This window comes from Mugil cephalus, chromosome 10 (genome assembly GCF_022458985.1).
Source record: "Mugil cephalus isolate CIBA_MC_2020 chromosome 10, CIBA_Mcephalus_1.1, whole genome shotgun sequence".
In the NCBI taxonomy this organism is placed as follows: Eukaryota; Metazoa; Chordata; class Actinopteri; order Mugiliformes; family Mugilidae; genus Mugil; species Mugil cephalus.
In genome coordinates this window covers 24,356,559-24,373,460 of record NC_061779.1, presented here as the reverse complement: position 1 = coordinate 24,373,460, position 16,902 = coordinate 24,356,559, and the positions used below count along the sequence as shown (strand labels likewise).

Here is a 16,902-nt window from a genome sequence, read left to right as displayed (position 1 = left end):
TGTGTTCAAACATTTGCAACGATCAAGTGTGTTAATGATGTGAACAGGCCGCTGTCAGTGGGTTTAAAAACGTTTGGTACAGGGCTCATTAGTACCTGTGCAGTGAGCTGGTGGTCAGTGCGAACAGAAACAATCCAAACGTAGCCGGTGGCATGGAGCAGCTCCAGACCAGTGTTGAGGCTTCACTCTGATTCAGACGTTGCAGCATTAAAACCACAGGCTAAATCAAAATGGCAGGAAGAAGCCGTCTTGCAGCAATACACAAAAAGTCCTTTATTGGATTTTTTTTTCCTTTTCACTTTTTTAATGATGGCAATTGATAACCTCATTTTGTACAACAAAAAAAAACAGCTTTAAATGATTGAAAACCCAAAATAATGCAAACATTATCAAATAAAGTCAAAATCAACTGTTGATGTCACTGGTTTGCGCCTCGTCTGTTCTCAGTTTGGTCTGAACTCTGATCTTGGCACAAAGTTGTGTCAGGCTAGGCCAACGCAGCATTCTGGGTTTCAGTTCAGCTGTTTCTGTCCGGATGGAGGTCTGCGGTCGGTGCTGGTCCTGGGTCTGACTCTGACTCCGGTTCTGGTCCAGTGGGTCAGGGTCAGATGCGGGTGAGTTGGTGCCAGAGGCTGGACGGCAGGATGCTCTCCACCTTCTCCATGATGAAGTTCAGAGGAGCGAACAGCGTGCTAAGAAACTACAAACACACAAAGGCCAAAGTCAGCACAATGACAATATAACGATACACAGCATCTTCAACAGAACCTAACATCCACATTCTATCATACACAGCTTCATATTCCTCAGAGATAAATGAAGCTGAACACCTTGTGGTGCCAGACCCTGGATGATACAACTGTCCTGTCTCCATGACAACTGCACAAAATTCATTCATTAACAAACACTTTGTGATGCTCAGTTAGTAGAATGTTCCTCAGTAAATATCACTTCATTGTTTAAATACTAACTCTTCGACATGGGGACAATCATGTTGTGATCATCAGTTAACGATCCCACATCAGCACGTTCACCTGGAAGCTCTACAAACACATTTCTGAGAAATACTTGACAGAACTAAATGTCTCAACAACACATGACCAGCATCCTATTATGTATGATCTAAGTCCTGGAAACAGAAATGTGCCGTGTTCAGTAAAAAGTGCTCACTGCCAGGCCTCCTCCTCTGTTTTGGCAACAACCAGTGATGAGGAGGGTGGAGCTGGGGGGTGATAGGGGCTCCACGGGAGCAACATGGAGGTCGCAGAGGTTCTCACTTTGTCAGATGGCAGATAAAGACCAGGAGAGGGTTTGTGGAGGGTCAGAGAGAGAGAGAGGAGTCTCCACCTGCATGTATGAGCCTGGTAGCCACTTTGACGTCTGCCTCACACATCAGATCACACATCTCTGCTTCAGCTTCAAAGAGCACTTCAAAGCGAAGGTGTGTGCTCTATGTGTTTGAACTGTGTGGGCGGTGGCAAGAGACAGTGGAGGAGACTGAAATGTACAGATGCATCTCTCCAGGAAAACTATACAGGACCCACATTACTACGTACGTTTAGAGACCTGACAGCTGACTCAAGTGTGACCTCTAATCATACCTACGACTATTTCTGACATTTAACAGTCAGGAATGACAGCAGTGGCATCAGATCCACACTCAGCGCAGCAGATACTCATCTGAGACACTGGAACCAGTGGAGGAAGAAGGAAGCCATTATATTCATGCTCTGGGCTTTTCCACTCACGTACAGTCAGAAGGTGGAGTTAGTGTTTCTACATCACCAGCTGGGACGTCCTGTCTGCAACCATTCATCATCTGACACAACTGGTGGCTCTCAGCATCACGTGTCCATGAAGTTAAACTAATAAATGTTTGTTTGTTTCTTTTCTATTTTGACCTAATGGTGGCGCTCTTGTCTCAACATTACAAGGACCAACGAGAGGTGTGTGTTCTGTCAGTGCTGCAGCTCTCAGTCGGTCCATGATCTCTGATAGTGACAGGACAGATGAGCTCACACACATTCCACTGGAGGTCTGGGGCAGATTTGAGTTTGGTTTTTTTTGTTCTTAAACTTATTAACAAACAACAGAAAACCTGTCTGTTTAATTCAGCTTGGTGAACAAGAGCAAATTTAGTGCATAAACTTCACCACCTAATGCAGCAGTTAGTGTGTGTCTGTGTGTGTGTGTGTGTGTGTGTGTGTGTATGTGCAAACAGACAGTTGACCTGAGTGTGGAAGAAGCTAAGATGTCGTGTCAGATGTGTTATTCCATGTATCAGATTTGATGGAAATGAAGTTATTGACTGAAGACCGTCCTGATTCTTCAGGTCAGGGGTCACCTAAAACTTTCCAAACTCTCTTAGTGTGTGTGTGTGTGCGTGTGCGTGTGCGTGTGCGTGTGCGTGTGCGCGTGTGTACTCACAGCTTTAGCAAACACTCCCATGAGTTCAGGGAACTGGTGTGTGAGCAGAGCCAACATGGCGGTGAAGGAGCAGAGACCGGCTGTGAAGAGGATGAAGAAGGGCAGCTCCTTCTTGGGGTAGACTGACACTTCATGAAACACTGCTTCCACGTGGGACAGACACACAAATAACACAATGTTAGTTCAGAAGGCAGCGTTTCCATCTACGGCTTCTCAACCATTTATTAACTCCACGTCAGCGCATTACAGCCCAGGACAGGACAGGGTATGATCTATGGCTTCTCTTTTATTTTGAAGGCAGCCTTGTGGTTCTGTGTCAACAGCAGGTTGTCATGCAGACATGTCTGATCAAGCTAGTGTAACATACAGCTCTATAGTGTCCACAGTGGTGCATCTCACACCCAAGCAAATGTGTAATAGTCCTGTATTGTTGTCTTTTACGTGTCACTTATGTCTAATGGGGCTATTTAATATGTTTAAAACTCCTTAAGACTTACAGGCTTCAAGACAGAAAATAAAACAAGAAGCTTTGTGGAAGTAACATGTAGCATCTTTTAAAACACTTGTCCAGAGCACATATATTGTGTATAAGTCAGGGCGTGTCTTACTGGGTAGCAGCTCTCTGTCTGCCGTCTCTGTGCAGATGGGGTAAGGATAGAACAGGTGGCCCTTCTCCAGAGGATATGGGATCATTCTGAATGCTACAAACACACAAAAACACAAACAAGTTAACACAGTGCTCCAGGCACCTGATGACTTCAGTAATAATCAACACTGGAGGTTTCACACAGGCAGCCAGGAGTCAGTTTACACAATTAAAGCTTGGAATGAGCCTGCTCACGTGTCAGTGAATGACTGCTGGAGGTGGTGTGTGTGTGTGTGTGTGTGTGTGTGTGAGTACTTACTGCCCTCCCAGGTGCAGTGCAGCAGGTTGAGTGCCCCCTCGACCCTTTTCCAGTGCTGCAGGTGGAAGAAGGCGTAGGCAATAGCCTCACTGTCGCCTCTCTTCAAAATGTGTTCTGGAGGAAGAATAAGACTCTTCATCTCCAGCAGATACTGAGGAGGAGGAACAAGACACACGATGAGCAGGAGAGACAGAACAAGAAAAACAGGAATTGACAGGAGTTTAGAAATGAGGTGCATTTGATTAAAATGGCTACTAGTATACAGCTAAGAATCTCTATTTACAATGTATACTCACCTTAAAACTATAATATATATAAATATTTTCACATCACTCTAAAATCACCTCCTTTTTGCAGTGTTGCATTTCATTATCTAGATGAACCCAGTGTAACAGGGTTCCATGTTCATCAAGCCTTATTGCATATTAGTGGTCTAGAGTCCAACTGCTCCTTCAGCAGACTCCTACCTCCTGGCTCTCTGTGCTCTCTGTGTTTAACAGTGCGCCTCCTCTGAGCAATACACATTTTAGAGTCCGAGCAGGAAAGTTAAATAATTTAAGAGAAAATCATGAAGCATCTAAAAGATCAATTCTCCCACCACCCACTACAGCCTCAGCATTCTACCATCCTCAGCTGGTTTTAGAAGCCTACACACAGAGCTGTGTACATGTTTCAGGAAGTTTAGTTTCTTATCCATCCCATGAAACCAGGGAGACGTCTGACGTGTATAAACACAGGCCAGACCACAGCGTTAACACCTGAAGATGTGAAGGTATTGCTGTGTTCACGGTGCTGCTTGTTTGGGCAGTAGCAGCATTCTTGGAACTTAATACCATGCTGGGCTGACAGTTGTTTCAGCATCTTGCTTGTATTTGCAGCCGTGCATCATGGAGGAGTGGATGAATATGATGAAACTATGCTCCTAACTGCAGTTGATTTCATCACCACACTGCCACAACGATGTCTACTGAGGCATCGCAGTAGGATGGACTGTAAAAAGTGGAGCTGGTTCTAAGTTGAAACTATTTATTGATTCGTACCAATGAATAAGAACCTCTACAAATGTTTGATCATCACAAAACTCATCCCAAAAATGACTCAATGTCTTCATTTCAAATGAAGAAAAGCTGACTGGTGCTTCAACACAGATCTTTGTAAAGTTTCAAAGAATCAGACTGATGTGATGAGTGTGTGGCGGCAGTGAAAAGGCAGCAGGTGTGTATTAGTGTGTGTTTGTGTGAGGTCCCTCTGAAACTCACTTTGGGAACGTGAGGGTTGAACTCCACCGCTCTGTGGATGGCTTCTACTGCGTTCATCTCTGCTGTGCTCAGGCCTCGCCTGGACGCTGCTTCTGGAGAGAACCTGCACACACACACATTCATCATTATAGGACCGAGTTATTTTGATCCAGACATCACAGATTAGCAGCTCAGCTTAGAACAGGAAACAGATCCCTGACACGTCGGGTAAATCAAGTCTGGGCTCAGTGTGTGTACTTAGTGACCAGAGCTTTATTTATACTTTTATTAAATGGGACTAACTAAACCTTAAAATGTGAAAACTGTAACTGTACTGTACTGATGTTCTGTACTATACATTAGAAAGTTCTACTGTCATCCTCTAGAGCTCAAATACAGTGTGTATGCTTTGTTTATGTGAACTTTGACCTATGAATGTTTGAGGAGTGAGTTCAAGTCATGAACAGATTCAGGATCTTCTGTTGAGGATGTAGTGATAAAGCAACAAAAAGTAAATACAGAGTGAGTGTTCCATCTGTTTGTGTGTGAATATGTATACTGTTGAGGTTCTGTGGGAACAGAGTGACCACATTCTATTTTCTACATGACTACATGATCCTGTAAGTGTGTGAACGCTCCGTTGTCTCAGTGACACTGATCAAGCCGTCACTCAGTCCCGTTCTCTTTCACGTTGAACACTTTCCTGGGGCGATCTGCAGCTCAATTTAAAACTCTGAAATAGCACGGCAGGAATGTCACATCACCAACCGAGCATTGTAGTCAATGAAAAGTGATACTCACTTGTCTGATACCGCCCTGGCTTTGAGCAAGGCTGCTGTGTAGCATATTGTTGCAGATTTGGGTAAGCTAATATCTGTGGAGGAGACAAAAAGCAGACGGAACAGAGGACGAGGGTGGTGTTCAGTGAAGGTAGTCAACGTTTGGAATTACAGGTGACAGAGGGGACGACTGAGGTTAAGAATACTGCAGCCGCCTGGAGGGGCTGAAAATAATGACTCCGGGTTTCACGGCTATGAGATGGTTTTGGAATCCAATCTGATTTTTCAGTTATCTAACAGTGTAGTGTGGTCTGCTTCTATGTTTACACAGAAGAAACATGTAAACACAATCCATACAATAAGGCAGGTGTATACTCCAGAGTATAGCACAGTGGGCACAGGCGCACGGACTAAATAAAAACATGTTCAACACAATACAATTCAATACTACTATAATCCACAGCCTCCAGAATGAAAACACAGGTGAATCAACAGTCTCTCAGTTATACTGAAATGAATGATGAATACTTTAACCGCCACAGAGCAAAGATTTAGCGCAGGAATGATGTATTAGGATACATTCACAAAAACTGACAAGTGGCTGGAAGTGCAGCAGCAAATAATAAGGATTTTTTTTTCCCTCATTGAATTTGAACATCTTCCTCAATAAACTGCTGTGAACATCTATAAAATGTCAGAAAACATTTAAAAACAGATAGTAATAACCTCAGATTGAAAGTGACGTCTTGATATTTTATAACAGAATGAAAACCTATATTAACAACAATAGCAGCTAATGGTTACACATGTAGAACTGAACCTAGGACACGTTTAGTGTTTTTGGGTAAGTGGAACTGTATAGACAATAACCTCTGATATGATAAACATTCAACAGGGTCAGTGATCTCAGTGTTCAGGTAACTACACGATACTGCTCTGCTGTCATTCCAGTCGTTAACATGTGTAACCATGAGTGCAGGCGACGCTACCAGCACTGTGGACGTGGCTGCTGATCAGTGAACTGAGTTCTCACCGTCGTACTTGGCCAGAACGGCCTGGACGTCAGCGTAGTTCTGGAGCTCTAGTAGCGACTCCAGCAGGTTCTCATGAATGTTGAACATACTGAGGAGAGGGAACTCCTTCATTAACTGGAAAACACACAACTGTTGTTACATGTAATACCAGACAGGGGGCGACACATGCACAGTCAGCAGAACAGCAAGAGCTTTGGGTCATCACTAGGAAATACAGTCCAGTTAAAGCCTGGAAATGAGTAAATGTGGTTTCAGCCTAACAAATAAACACAAGAAGACACTGTGTGCTGTTTGGTTTGTGTCTATATCTGTGTGTGTATTGTGCTAACAGGTTGTGTACTTACATCTCTCATCATTTTAACTGCTTCTCGTGTTCGGCCAAGCTTTCTTGAGCACATGGCCAGTCTCCTCTTTATATACACCAACACATTAGTGTCTCTTCCTGGTGGAGACAAAGAAGCATCATTTAGCACAAACAGATCCCTTTTAGTTCTTTATAACGTAATTGAGAGCGTCACTGATCAGACTTTCAAATCCTAAATCCACACATTTCTACAGCACTTAGAAATTGTGTTGGTGCAAAGTGGCATTAAATATGATCCTCATTAGCCCAAAACAATGCGTTGAGCGTGGCTTCTACTCACTGTGCTGGGCTTCATACTGTGTACCATGATGTTGGAGCTGTTGGCTGCGGCGATAGCAGCCCTCACCAGCTTTTAACGCTTGTTTAAACAACCTCTCGGCCTCCATGATGGTGGTGGCCTCCTCCTCTGCCAGCAGGATGTATGCGGTTGCACAGCTACGGGACCAGAGGAGAGGAGATGCAGAGGAACTTTAACTTTGTCTCACATCATCTCGTGGACTCATTCATTAATGTATCTAGTCAATAAACAGCGCTGCTGTCACTGTCTGTGTAAAAGTGGAAAGCAACATGTGCATTCGCCTGCATCAGCAAAAATACTGATACACTGAAAACATTTGAAGCTGATAAATGATGTTAGCACAAAAAAAAAAAAAAAAAAAAAAAAAAAAACACATTTCCAGTCTTTCAGTTTACTCCACACTGAAGTCTACGGACCTAAAAGCAGCAAGAAAGTTGCAGAAAGTCCAAATGCAAAAATGTTTGGTGCTACAGTAAGAAAGTATTAAAAGATAAGAAAGAGTCAAAACACTCCTGTTCAGCTTGTACTGACTTTTCTTCTTCTGAGAATTATTAGATTTACGTCTTCCACTGAAATATCTATTTCAAATCAAACAATCTGAGAAAGACGAGACAATATTCCAGCTATAAACAGTGGCATGTGGCCAGAAGAAGATACTTAAGATCACAACCAAAAAGAAGTTCAATGAAGATCCGATGGAGCCTGTTTAACATTAAGCTGCTCAGTGTCAATAATTAACAGGATGTTTTACACCATGAGAGACCTGAAGATGACCTGGCTTAGTTAAACCACCAGACAAAGTCAGGCTCAGTGAAACTGGACTGAGAGAGCCAGACTTCTGCTGCGAGGCCTTCAACATGTTCATGATCCAGTGTAAAGACTTTAAATGCAGCTGCTGAGGATTACATGAGCATTAGACTTAGCATTAAAGCCACAGCTCAAATGCTCTGCCCCACAGCTTTATCCATCTTCATTCATTATCACAGATTATTATTAGGACAGACGATCTGACAGACAAATTCATAAAGATTGTACATTCGCTTTATCATATTATCCGTTTCATTATTTAATATGACGGCGTCAAAAGTGGTGAAAGAGGACGTGAACTCACTCTTCAAGCTCCAGAGCTTCATGTGCTGCAGAGATGCGAGCCTGCGGGTTCCTTTCCCTCCACGCCTTCTGCATGACTGCCACCACACAAACACACATGTCAGAGGTATCACGTTACAACCTGTGCGCACCAACTAAGACACGTGGCTGCATATGCTGTTTTTGCACAAGCGCTTGTCTGCTTACTGGCGTCGGCCGGCCGGAGGTGGTCTGAGTCGCAGGTAAAGAAGGTTTGGTGGTCCTGCGCTGACAAGTTCATATCGTAGTATGTCAGCGGCTCTCGACCCGTTACCCACGTGTACCTGGACACAAACAAAATGAAACATGTTAATGATAAGCTACTGGCTGACTGTTCTAAAGGACTAAAGTATCCAAATGAAAGCCACACAAAGATGGAAAAGTAAGAGAGAATGAGAATGAAAGGCCTGCGTGTGAGTCCTGGTAAATCTGGCAAAGACAAAAGCAGGATAATTACAACATGAGAAACAGAAAAGAGGAGGATGACTCAATAGACAGGACGAGGAGGCCGACACATCAAAAAGAGAACAATAAAAGAACGACTGATGATAAAGAACGATGACAACAAATCAGAGAGATGACAAGAAATAACGAAGGGAAAAACAGGATTAACAAGAAAAAAAAGGCCAAAAGAGAAGACAAAACATGATGTTGACAAGAATAATCAGAGGAAAACAAACAGCACATTGAAAGCAGATAAAGAAGACGAACAGGAGACAGAACGGGTGAGAAGACGAGACAGACTGAATAGAAAAAGGAACAGCAGACACAGATCAGAGAGGGGACGGGAACAAAACGCTGGGAGCTGATGTCCCAGGCCAGCGGAGGCTGTTCAGGTGCAGGTAGCTTCGCTGGCGTCACTCACCGATTATATTCGGCTCCTCGAAATAAATTCAGCGGATTTCTCCATACTTTACATTCTACAGGAGGGAGACAGAGAGAGCACAACACTGGTGATGAGCGTCAAGGGCGAAGTCGACACTGAGCCTGTTGTGCTCACTTCAAAGGGCTCCACTGTGCATTCTGCCATCTACCCTGCAGCTCCTGACTGCTACTTCCATCGCTCTGAGAACACGTCTGACAGGGAAAAGACCTCAAAACTCCCCGCTGACCAAACATGCTTCCTCACAAACCATCACTTCTGTCACAAGCTTGTGATTTAGTTGATGATTGTTTTACACAGAACTTCGATGCTAAACATGTTTAAAATGAGTCGCAAGTCATTTATTTACTACTCTATCCGTGAAAGCAGCTGCGTTCTGTCATTGTTTCCAGAAAACCTTGATGATGGGAAAAAAAAATTCCTCCTGGGTGATAAACTGGGGGAGATGAGTTTTAACACCCATCTGCCTTTATGCATATTTTACAAGCAGAGATTTAAAACAGAGACGAGATCATCCAGTTTGAGTCTTGTAAACGTTTGTTTTTGCCTTGACGCATGGCTTCAATGATCAACTAATGGATTACAAAAAAAATGAGCCCCATACCTTCACTAAATTCATGTTTTGTTAGATTATTTCATGTTTTTTCTTTCTGACTTCTGCTGTAACAAAGAAAATAATAAGGTGCAACGTGAATCTTTGATGTGAGCGGAGAGATTTACACAGAACAGATCATTAGACAGAAAACCTAGGATTAGTACACTTGAAATAACTGGACTGTCTTTCTTGTCTCGATCGTGGCTTGTTGATTTTAATATGGCACGTAATCCTATTTAATTCAACATGGTTTGACTGAAGACAAAGACAGGCCGCACCACAAAGAGTTCAATGGCTGGATCCTCTGGAGAAAAGTGGCAGAGGTTATTCATCATTATCATTGACTGACTGTAATTGAAACTTTAGGTTGCTGCTGTTAATTTCCTCAGTGAGGTCAAAATGCTGCAGTAAAACAAGCAGTAGTGAGTGATTTAAAGCTGCATAATGCAAGCACGTGGAGGATAAATGTTTTCCACTATCGTCTGCAAAGGACCCAAAGGAATTAACCCCAACCAAGATCCCTCTCTTGAAATGAATGAAATGGCATGAGGGAGCAAATATACATTCAACGGATTAGCTGTGATCAAAGTGTCACTGATGTAGAACGGGAGCCGAGGAGCCAGGCTTTCTCTGGGGGGCTCCCTCTACTGTAGTTCAGCAAGTACACTGGGACGACTGGAGTTACATTATGCATGGCTTTTGTTCTTTCTTCAGATATACTTTCACCAGAACAGAAATGACTGTGTCTTTGCCTGAGTTTTAATTTCTAACCCTCAGAGGATGTGTCTAGGTTGGATAAAACCGAAAACATTAAACAAAATGACATTTCACAAATTAAGTCAAAATTCTATTAGATTTCATTTGCAAATCTGAAGAAGCAGCAGGAAGAGTGATGTGTCATGAGAAAACTCTTAGAGCTGCTCTGCAAAGAAGACGTGAAGTGTTTTCACACCGAAGTCTTCTGAGCCAAATATCTCAAATAAATCTTCTCTGAGCCCACACAAGCAATCTGTTATTCTAGGTCAATTCAATCAACTCAAAAATAGTGTCACGCAACAACAAGCTCAGCTCGCTCTGCATTTTCACAGCAATTCTACTAAGACCTTATAAGTAAAACAAGCAGATGAGTGGGATTCGTCTGAGAACAACAGAACTGCTGAACATTTTACAAGAATTTGACTTTTGTTAAGGAGGCACTGTGAACAAATTAGTTCTGCATGTTTGAAGCTGTCACTTTTCTTGTCATGTCATTTTCAGTTTGTATCTTGTTGTTTGCATTTTTATTGTTTTATTGAGATACGCTGTATGCAGTGTTGTATGATAAAACTCGTGTGTGTTCTTGAGATCATGTTTCTTTAATCAGACCTATGTGTGCACCATGTTTACCTAAAAGTTACTGTGCTGTAAGGGACCAAAAATGTTCACTATGAAAAAAAAAAAGCTGTTATTGTACACTGGAATTACAGTGCTGTTAAACTCAGATGGTCTTGTGATAATTCTGCTAATGGTGCTCTTCTGTTTAAAGTAGACAGCAGATGTATCATCTCTTACCAGACACACTTTGTCGATTGGAGTCGGCCTCCCCATTACTGGTGTTTGAGTTGCTGGGAGAGCTGCTGTCCACTCCGCCCAGCAGGGGGCGCAGGTGGCTCACAGACACCTGCTCAATGAAAGATGTCCCGTATTTCCTGAAATACCACCATTCAAAGATCTAAGAGAGAGAGAAGGAGAACAGTTCATACTGGATTTTATTAAATATTTACTAATTTATTGTTGTTATTGTTTGCGCTTATCTGAAGGAAACATATTTCTGTGCTATGCATACGTCTTTTTAATTGACATCAACTCTGAGTTTTCACGAAAGAAATTAGAGCGGTAGCAACTTTTACCGTTTTCTCGGCCAATCTGACCTTTCAACAGGATGCGCGTGCTGGAGACTGGCTGGTAGGTGTGTCTGAGGAAACACCTCAGTTAAGCATCTTTAGAGGTGCTTAGCTCATCACTACCCCCCATCTCCTTTTAACACTTTTTATATTGTAATCTGTGGGAGGTAATTAACACTGTTTGCATCAGTGGGTCTCAGCTTTGTGCCACCGAGGCCCAAGAGTGTGCTTCTCCAGTATTACAACAATTACTTGCTTCAGACAGAGAGGATGATCTAATCAGTGAAACCTGTGTTTTGGTTAGATGGAAAAAGTAAACACTGCTGGGTCATCACGATGTCTGGGAATTACTTAGATGAAAAGTGGTTGTATTGTCTATTAATCAGTATATGAGCCCTGTGAACACTAGACTGATGCTGCTGAGTAAAACCATCAACTTGCTCCGCTGTCATTAGTATGTGTGTGTGTGCTGTTTGAGAGGATGTCAAAGTGCTGCATGAAGTTAAGCGCTGTCCAAAGTTGATTATCAAAAAGTACAGTGGACATCGCTGAGTCGTTGAGTTGACGTAACAAATCCTAATCTTTCCAAGTCTGTCAGATAGAAAAACATAGCTGCTTGATGAGAGGGCACTTCTGTCCAGCCAATAAACTGACAGAATTGACAGAATGAATTTTCAAAATTATATGTATAATTTAACTTTCAAAACAATGCTTTAAAGCAAGCACCATGCAGCAGTTATTTTAATATTATTTAAAATGGATACCATGGGACTTAATTACTGCAGCACAAACCCTGACAACTAAGGCCATTTTCACATCTGTGGTTTGTTTGCTCTCAACAAAATAAGATAACAAGTAACTTGTACAAGTACAAGTAAGTACTTCTGGTGGAGACCTATAATTAAGTGTTTCTCAGGAATATGATAAAACAAAGGTTTGAAAACATAATCATATGAGAAACATTCATGGTAAAACAAAAAAAAAAAAAACAAAGAAACAAACATTTAATTTTACTAAAGTAACTCTTCATGTATTCACGTGTTTTCCAATTACAGAGAAAATCATACCACCACCTCCATCAATACCAACTGGCTTCCACATTTCTTAATCATTTCACAAAGCGTGTGCAAAGCTCAACGCCATTCCAAGCAGCCTACGCATATTGGCCAATAGCCTGCAGGGAATAGAGACAGAGTTAATTAAGAGAGAGGCTATTTTAAACTACAGACCAACCACTGTTGCACAGTTGGCTATCTCTGAAGAACCTGGGAGAGATAAAGTACTTGGAACCTCAAGGGTTTAATGCGCAGCAAAGGGGAGCACAAAATAGGTTCTCTGTTGTTTGAAAAGCACAAACACCATTTAAGGTGTGCAGCACGGTGTAACAAGCAGGGAAGACGTACGCTGACATAGTGGTGGGACCACATCTCATAGGAGAACAAATGAGTATGGATTTCCTCTCATTTCAGCTCCATGTGGCCCCTGAACCTGTGATTATAGCTCTAACAAATTCTGTCCTGAGCACATGAACGCCAGGGGACCACCTCGGAAAATTCTTGCTTTTTTTAACGATATGAATGGGAATGCGGGTATTCACAGTTACATCTAGTTGATGCTGCAGAACTACATGGAATGGGTTGAACAGGAAGGAAGTACTGTCGTGAGCAGTTAATATTTCGAAAACTATCTTGTAGAAGTGCATCCAAGGACAAACCTTTTTTTTTTTTAATAAAGAAATTGGGGTTCTTGATAGCAAACAATGCATTATAAGCATCATTATATATGTGACTGAAACTGTACCAGTACTGTGGTACTGTGCCAGTATTTGTAAAGACCAAAAACAACTGCATCTTACCAATATGAGTCCTGATATGAGGGAGGAAGTGCCGGTCAGAGCCACGTAGAACTTGGGCGTCAAAGTGTTGAGAAACATGCTTACTAAAGAGGAGACACAAAAAAAGAATAAAGATTGACAGATTAGTGCATAATATTAGATTAAATCCCTCGCCCAGACGTCTCATGAGGGGGATTCTTTCAAAAAGATATTCGTAGAAACAAATGCTGGAAATCCAAAACAAAAAATAGGTCACATCTACAGAGAGGACTCGTAAGACAGGAGGAAAAAAACACATCAAAAAGACTCGAGATTCAAGGACAGTCCTGATTCCAGCACATGAAACCTTTCATGCAGGAACACGTCATCCACATGCAGTGTTTGGCATTTCCCAGAGATCCCTGCTGCTCAGACGTGAAATTACACAACACCAGGGGACCAGTAGGGCTTTAAATACAGAGTGAAGATGTTCTACTGTGGGTAGAAAATCGGAGAGGAAATTGAGCTGAACTGGCAGCCTTTACTGAAATTCAATATTCACAAGCAATTAAAAAAAGAAATTGCTGTGCAAGTATTACATATAGCCTGGGAAATGGCATCGGGATGATGTCTAAACGAGTGAGTGAGCTGAAGTAAAGACAGTGGTCAGTCTGCCTGCATTTGACTTGGCAGTGGTTAATTTTCCTCAGCCTGGTTATAATGATCTGCTCAGCAAGTAGTCGTGAACTCTGGCAACAGATTCTCACAGCCCACATTTAAATCACACTGACTGAACTGAAGGCCAGTTGGGAGATACTAGTGTACAATTCATCAGAGCGAGCTTAGCACCGTTAATCTCACCCTAGGGTGTACGCATAGAAACCCGATTCTGAAATTGGGTTTCTGAACAATTTATCTTCCAATATCCGTTAAGAACTGGAAAACAGTCTCAACTCAGCAATGAGTCGATGATCTATGGATCAGCTGTATAGGAAGGAGCTGAACCATGTCCTTAAATGACAACTAAGCTCTACATTTATTAAACCTTTTGGCCATAATTAGAAACGTATCCTGTTCCCACAGCTATATTAAAAGGTCATGCATATAAGAGAAATTCTCCTGCGCTTTAGTGAAGTACATTAAGACTTGCTTGCTGTGTACCTTTTGTCTTGAGTAATAGAAGCAATGACTGTGACTGGGGTGTTTTAGCTGTAATGCTGGTGATTTTATTACACTTGCACAACGAAGCAACAAACAATAGCCGAGTCTTCCTCTGCCATCTGTTTTCAATTTCACAAACAAAAAACACTCATTACAGTATCAATATGACAGATGATATTTTGAACTGTGGCCCTGCAATTTATTAGCTACAGTACAAATTGTTTTAGTTTAAAACACAATAAAGCAAAGTGCTTGTCAAACTGCAATTTCATCTTTGATGGATAATGACCAAGAATGCCTGCTTTGTTTGCTGGTCACATTAAGCTAAATGCATTTAAGAAAGAGCTTACTTCACTGAACTGACTACCTACAGAAATCTGAGCTTCAAAGAAGCAAACGGGCAGCTAAGATCACACAGCTGGGACAAAATACACCGGTCAGGAAAAACATTAAAGTAACAAAACAATAAAACGTGAAACCCTGATCATCTTGTGACCATACAACGCTCTGGTGTGAAACTTTTGGACCTTGTATTCATTCATGTGGATGTTATTTAGGCATGTACACCCCACCTAGACCAGACCAGACCAGACACCCCACAGCAATGGCCCCCAGCAGGATGCAGACTGACACAGACACACACACACAAAAAACGCTTTAGGAACAACTCAAAAAAACATGAAAAACAGCACAAGGTGTTGACCTGGCCTCCAAATTCACTAGATCCCAAACTGATCAAGTATCTGTGGGAGGATCCTCACAGAACATGTCTAATAAGGCTGCTCAGAACAGAAAACTCTGCCCTCATGCTGCATTTGGATGAAAGTTGAATTACTCTCTCAGCTGTTGAAAATGATGCTATGCAGCCACGTCGTTGGTGGAGCTGGTGGGGCTTTTGGGTTGTCATGCTAATTCACTCCATGCCACATGGAGGGTGCAGAGGGGGACAAAGGATGCCACTCAGATGAACCCCAGTCTCATACGCAGACGGAAACACCCACACGTGCATAAACTGGAGCTGCAGCTGGACGGCCATTCACTGCAGTGAAGTGGAGGCTCTCAGCCCAGCAGAAAAGAGTCTTTCAGATGGGCCCGTGGTAAAGCAGGCCTAACAGCTGCCATCAACCTGCTCTGATGAGAGAACACTTCTGTTTGGCTGGAAATGGACTCTGCACCAAGCCAATAAACTCAGCCACAATTGACATATGGTATATTCACAACCATCAAAACAAAGATTTATGCAGTTACTTATCCGTTCCATATCACTTTGAATTGGACTCTTTAGGAATAAAAAGCTGGCAAGTAACTCCAGTGACCATGGTAATTATGGGAGCAGTATACAAAGTACAGTACAAAGTACTCGTACAAAATATACGAGTAAAAGGCAAAATGTTCTATGGAGAAATGTCTCAAAAATACTATAGTTCTGTAGCCTGGCCTACGCAGACACAATTCCTACCACGACATGAGGTACCGCTCAACTGGGATTTTATTATGTGACGCGTTTCCTGATATAATGGAAAAAAAGAAAAGAAAAACATCTGCAACCAAAATGTCAGTCAATGACCAATCAGAGTCATTTTCTTGTAAACAAATTCCACTCCATGGTGCTCTGATGACGTGTATGACTACGTTGCTGCCACTCTCCTGTACATTACCACATAAAGCCCGATCGAACGATGTGACTGACCCAACTCCTCTTTCCCAACGGTGCAGACCAGCTGGAGTGTTTTGCTGTGCGGGGGACGTTTGGGCAGACTTCCAGGATAATACTGCTTCACATTTTGCAAAGAAGACGTGTTCAACTGAGCAGAACTAATGCTAATTGCTATGGGAGCCGTTTAGTTCAAACTTGCAGAGAACACCTGGTAGCTGGGTGTATAACTGTGTTCACTGTGCCAAGAAAACCCAACTAAGGGGTCAAAAGCTCTACGGTTTGGTACAAACGGACTAAATAGTGCTGCTATGAAAGCATCCAATGGAATTCTCACCAGACTAAATGATTGAATAGACAACAGTCATAGACTCAACTGCACAGTGACAAATTATTGGTCTTACTCCGGTCTCATCCATTTCAAATGATGCTTTGTTCAAATATGGACTTCACAGTGGTTTTGCTGTACAGTGCATGTGAAGATCACAAAGACATTTTCTCCAATCGTTAGGCAGAAACTAATCGATCCTGAACTGAGCCACTGAACAAAATAAAGAGACAAAGCTATGAGGAACATAAGCATCTGTGAATACTTGAATTGGCTCTTGGAACCGTGTGGTGTAAATCTGGAGTTTCATTGTCTTAAACTCAATGATTGCAACTAGGTTTTAACTTTCATTTCTCACACGGTTTCACAGTTTCACCGTTAAAAAACTAGGGTTGAAGAAGCTCAAGTAACA

The 16,902-nt window shown here is 42.2% G+C and overlaps 1 protein-coding gene across 7 annotated transcripts in view; it reads right to left on the bottom strand.

Annotated features, from left to right (window-relative positions):
* Positions 1–249: 249 nt before the first annotated feature.
* LOC125015420 (suppressor of tumorigenicity 7 protein homolog) overlaps positions 250–16,902 on the bottom strand; it is a 39,723-nt gene continuing 23,070 nt past the window's right edge. For 4 of the 7 annotated variants that reach the window (XM_047597273.1, XM_047597279.1, XM_047597272.1 and 1 more), the window contains 14 exons: positions 13,390–13,472; positions 11,203–11,362; positions 9,039–9,093; positions 8,342–8,457; positions 8,157–8,232; positions 7,028–7,182; positions 6,728–6,825; positions 6,383–6,512; positions 5,372–5,444; positions 4,592–4,694; positions 3,333–3,483; positions 3,036–3,128; positions 2,428–2,570; positions 250–700 (listed from right to left, as the gene is read on the bottom strand). In XM_047597273.1, coding sequence (XP_047453229.1) covers positions 605–700; positions 2,428–2,570; positions 3,036–3,128; positions 3,333–3,483; positions 4,592–4,694; positions 5,372–5,444; positions 6,383–6,512; positions 6,728–6,825; positions 7,028–7,182; positions 8,157–8,232; positions 8,342–8,457; positions 9,039–9,093; positions 11,203–11,362; positions 13,390–13,472 — 1,532 coding nt within the window. In that variant the 3' untranslated portion in view covers positions 250–604. The remainder of the gene's footprint in view (positions 701–2,427; positions 2,571–3,035; positions 3,129–3,332; positions 3,484–4,591; positions 4,695–5,371; positions 5,445–6,382; positions 6,513–6,727; positions 6,826–7,027; positions 7,183–8,156; positions 8,233–8,341; positions 8,458–9,038; positions 9,094–11,202; positions 11,363–13,389; positions 13,473–16,902) is intronic. The other 3 variants (XM_047597274.1, XM_047597276.1, XM_047597277.1) reach the window with 3 other exon arrangements.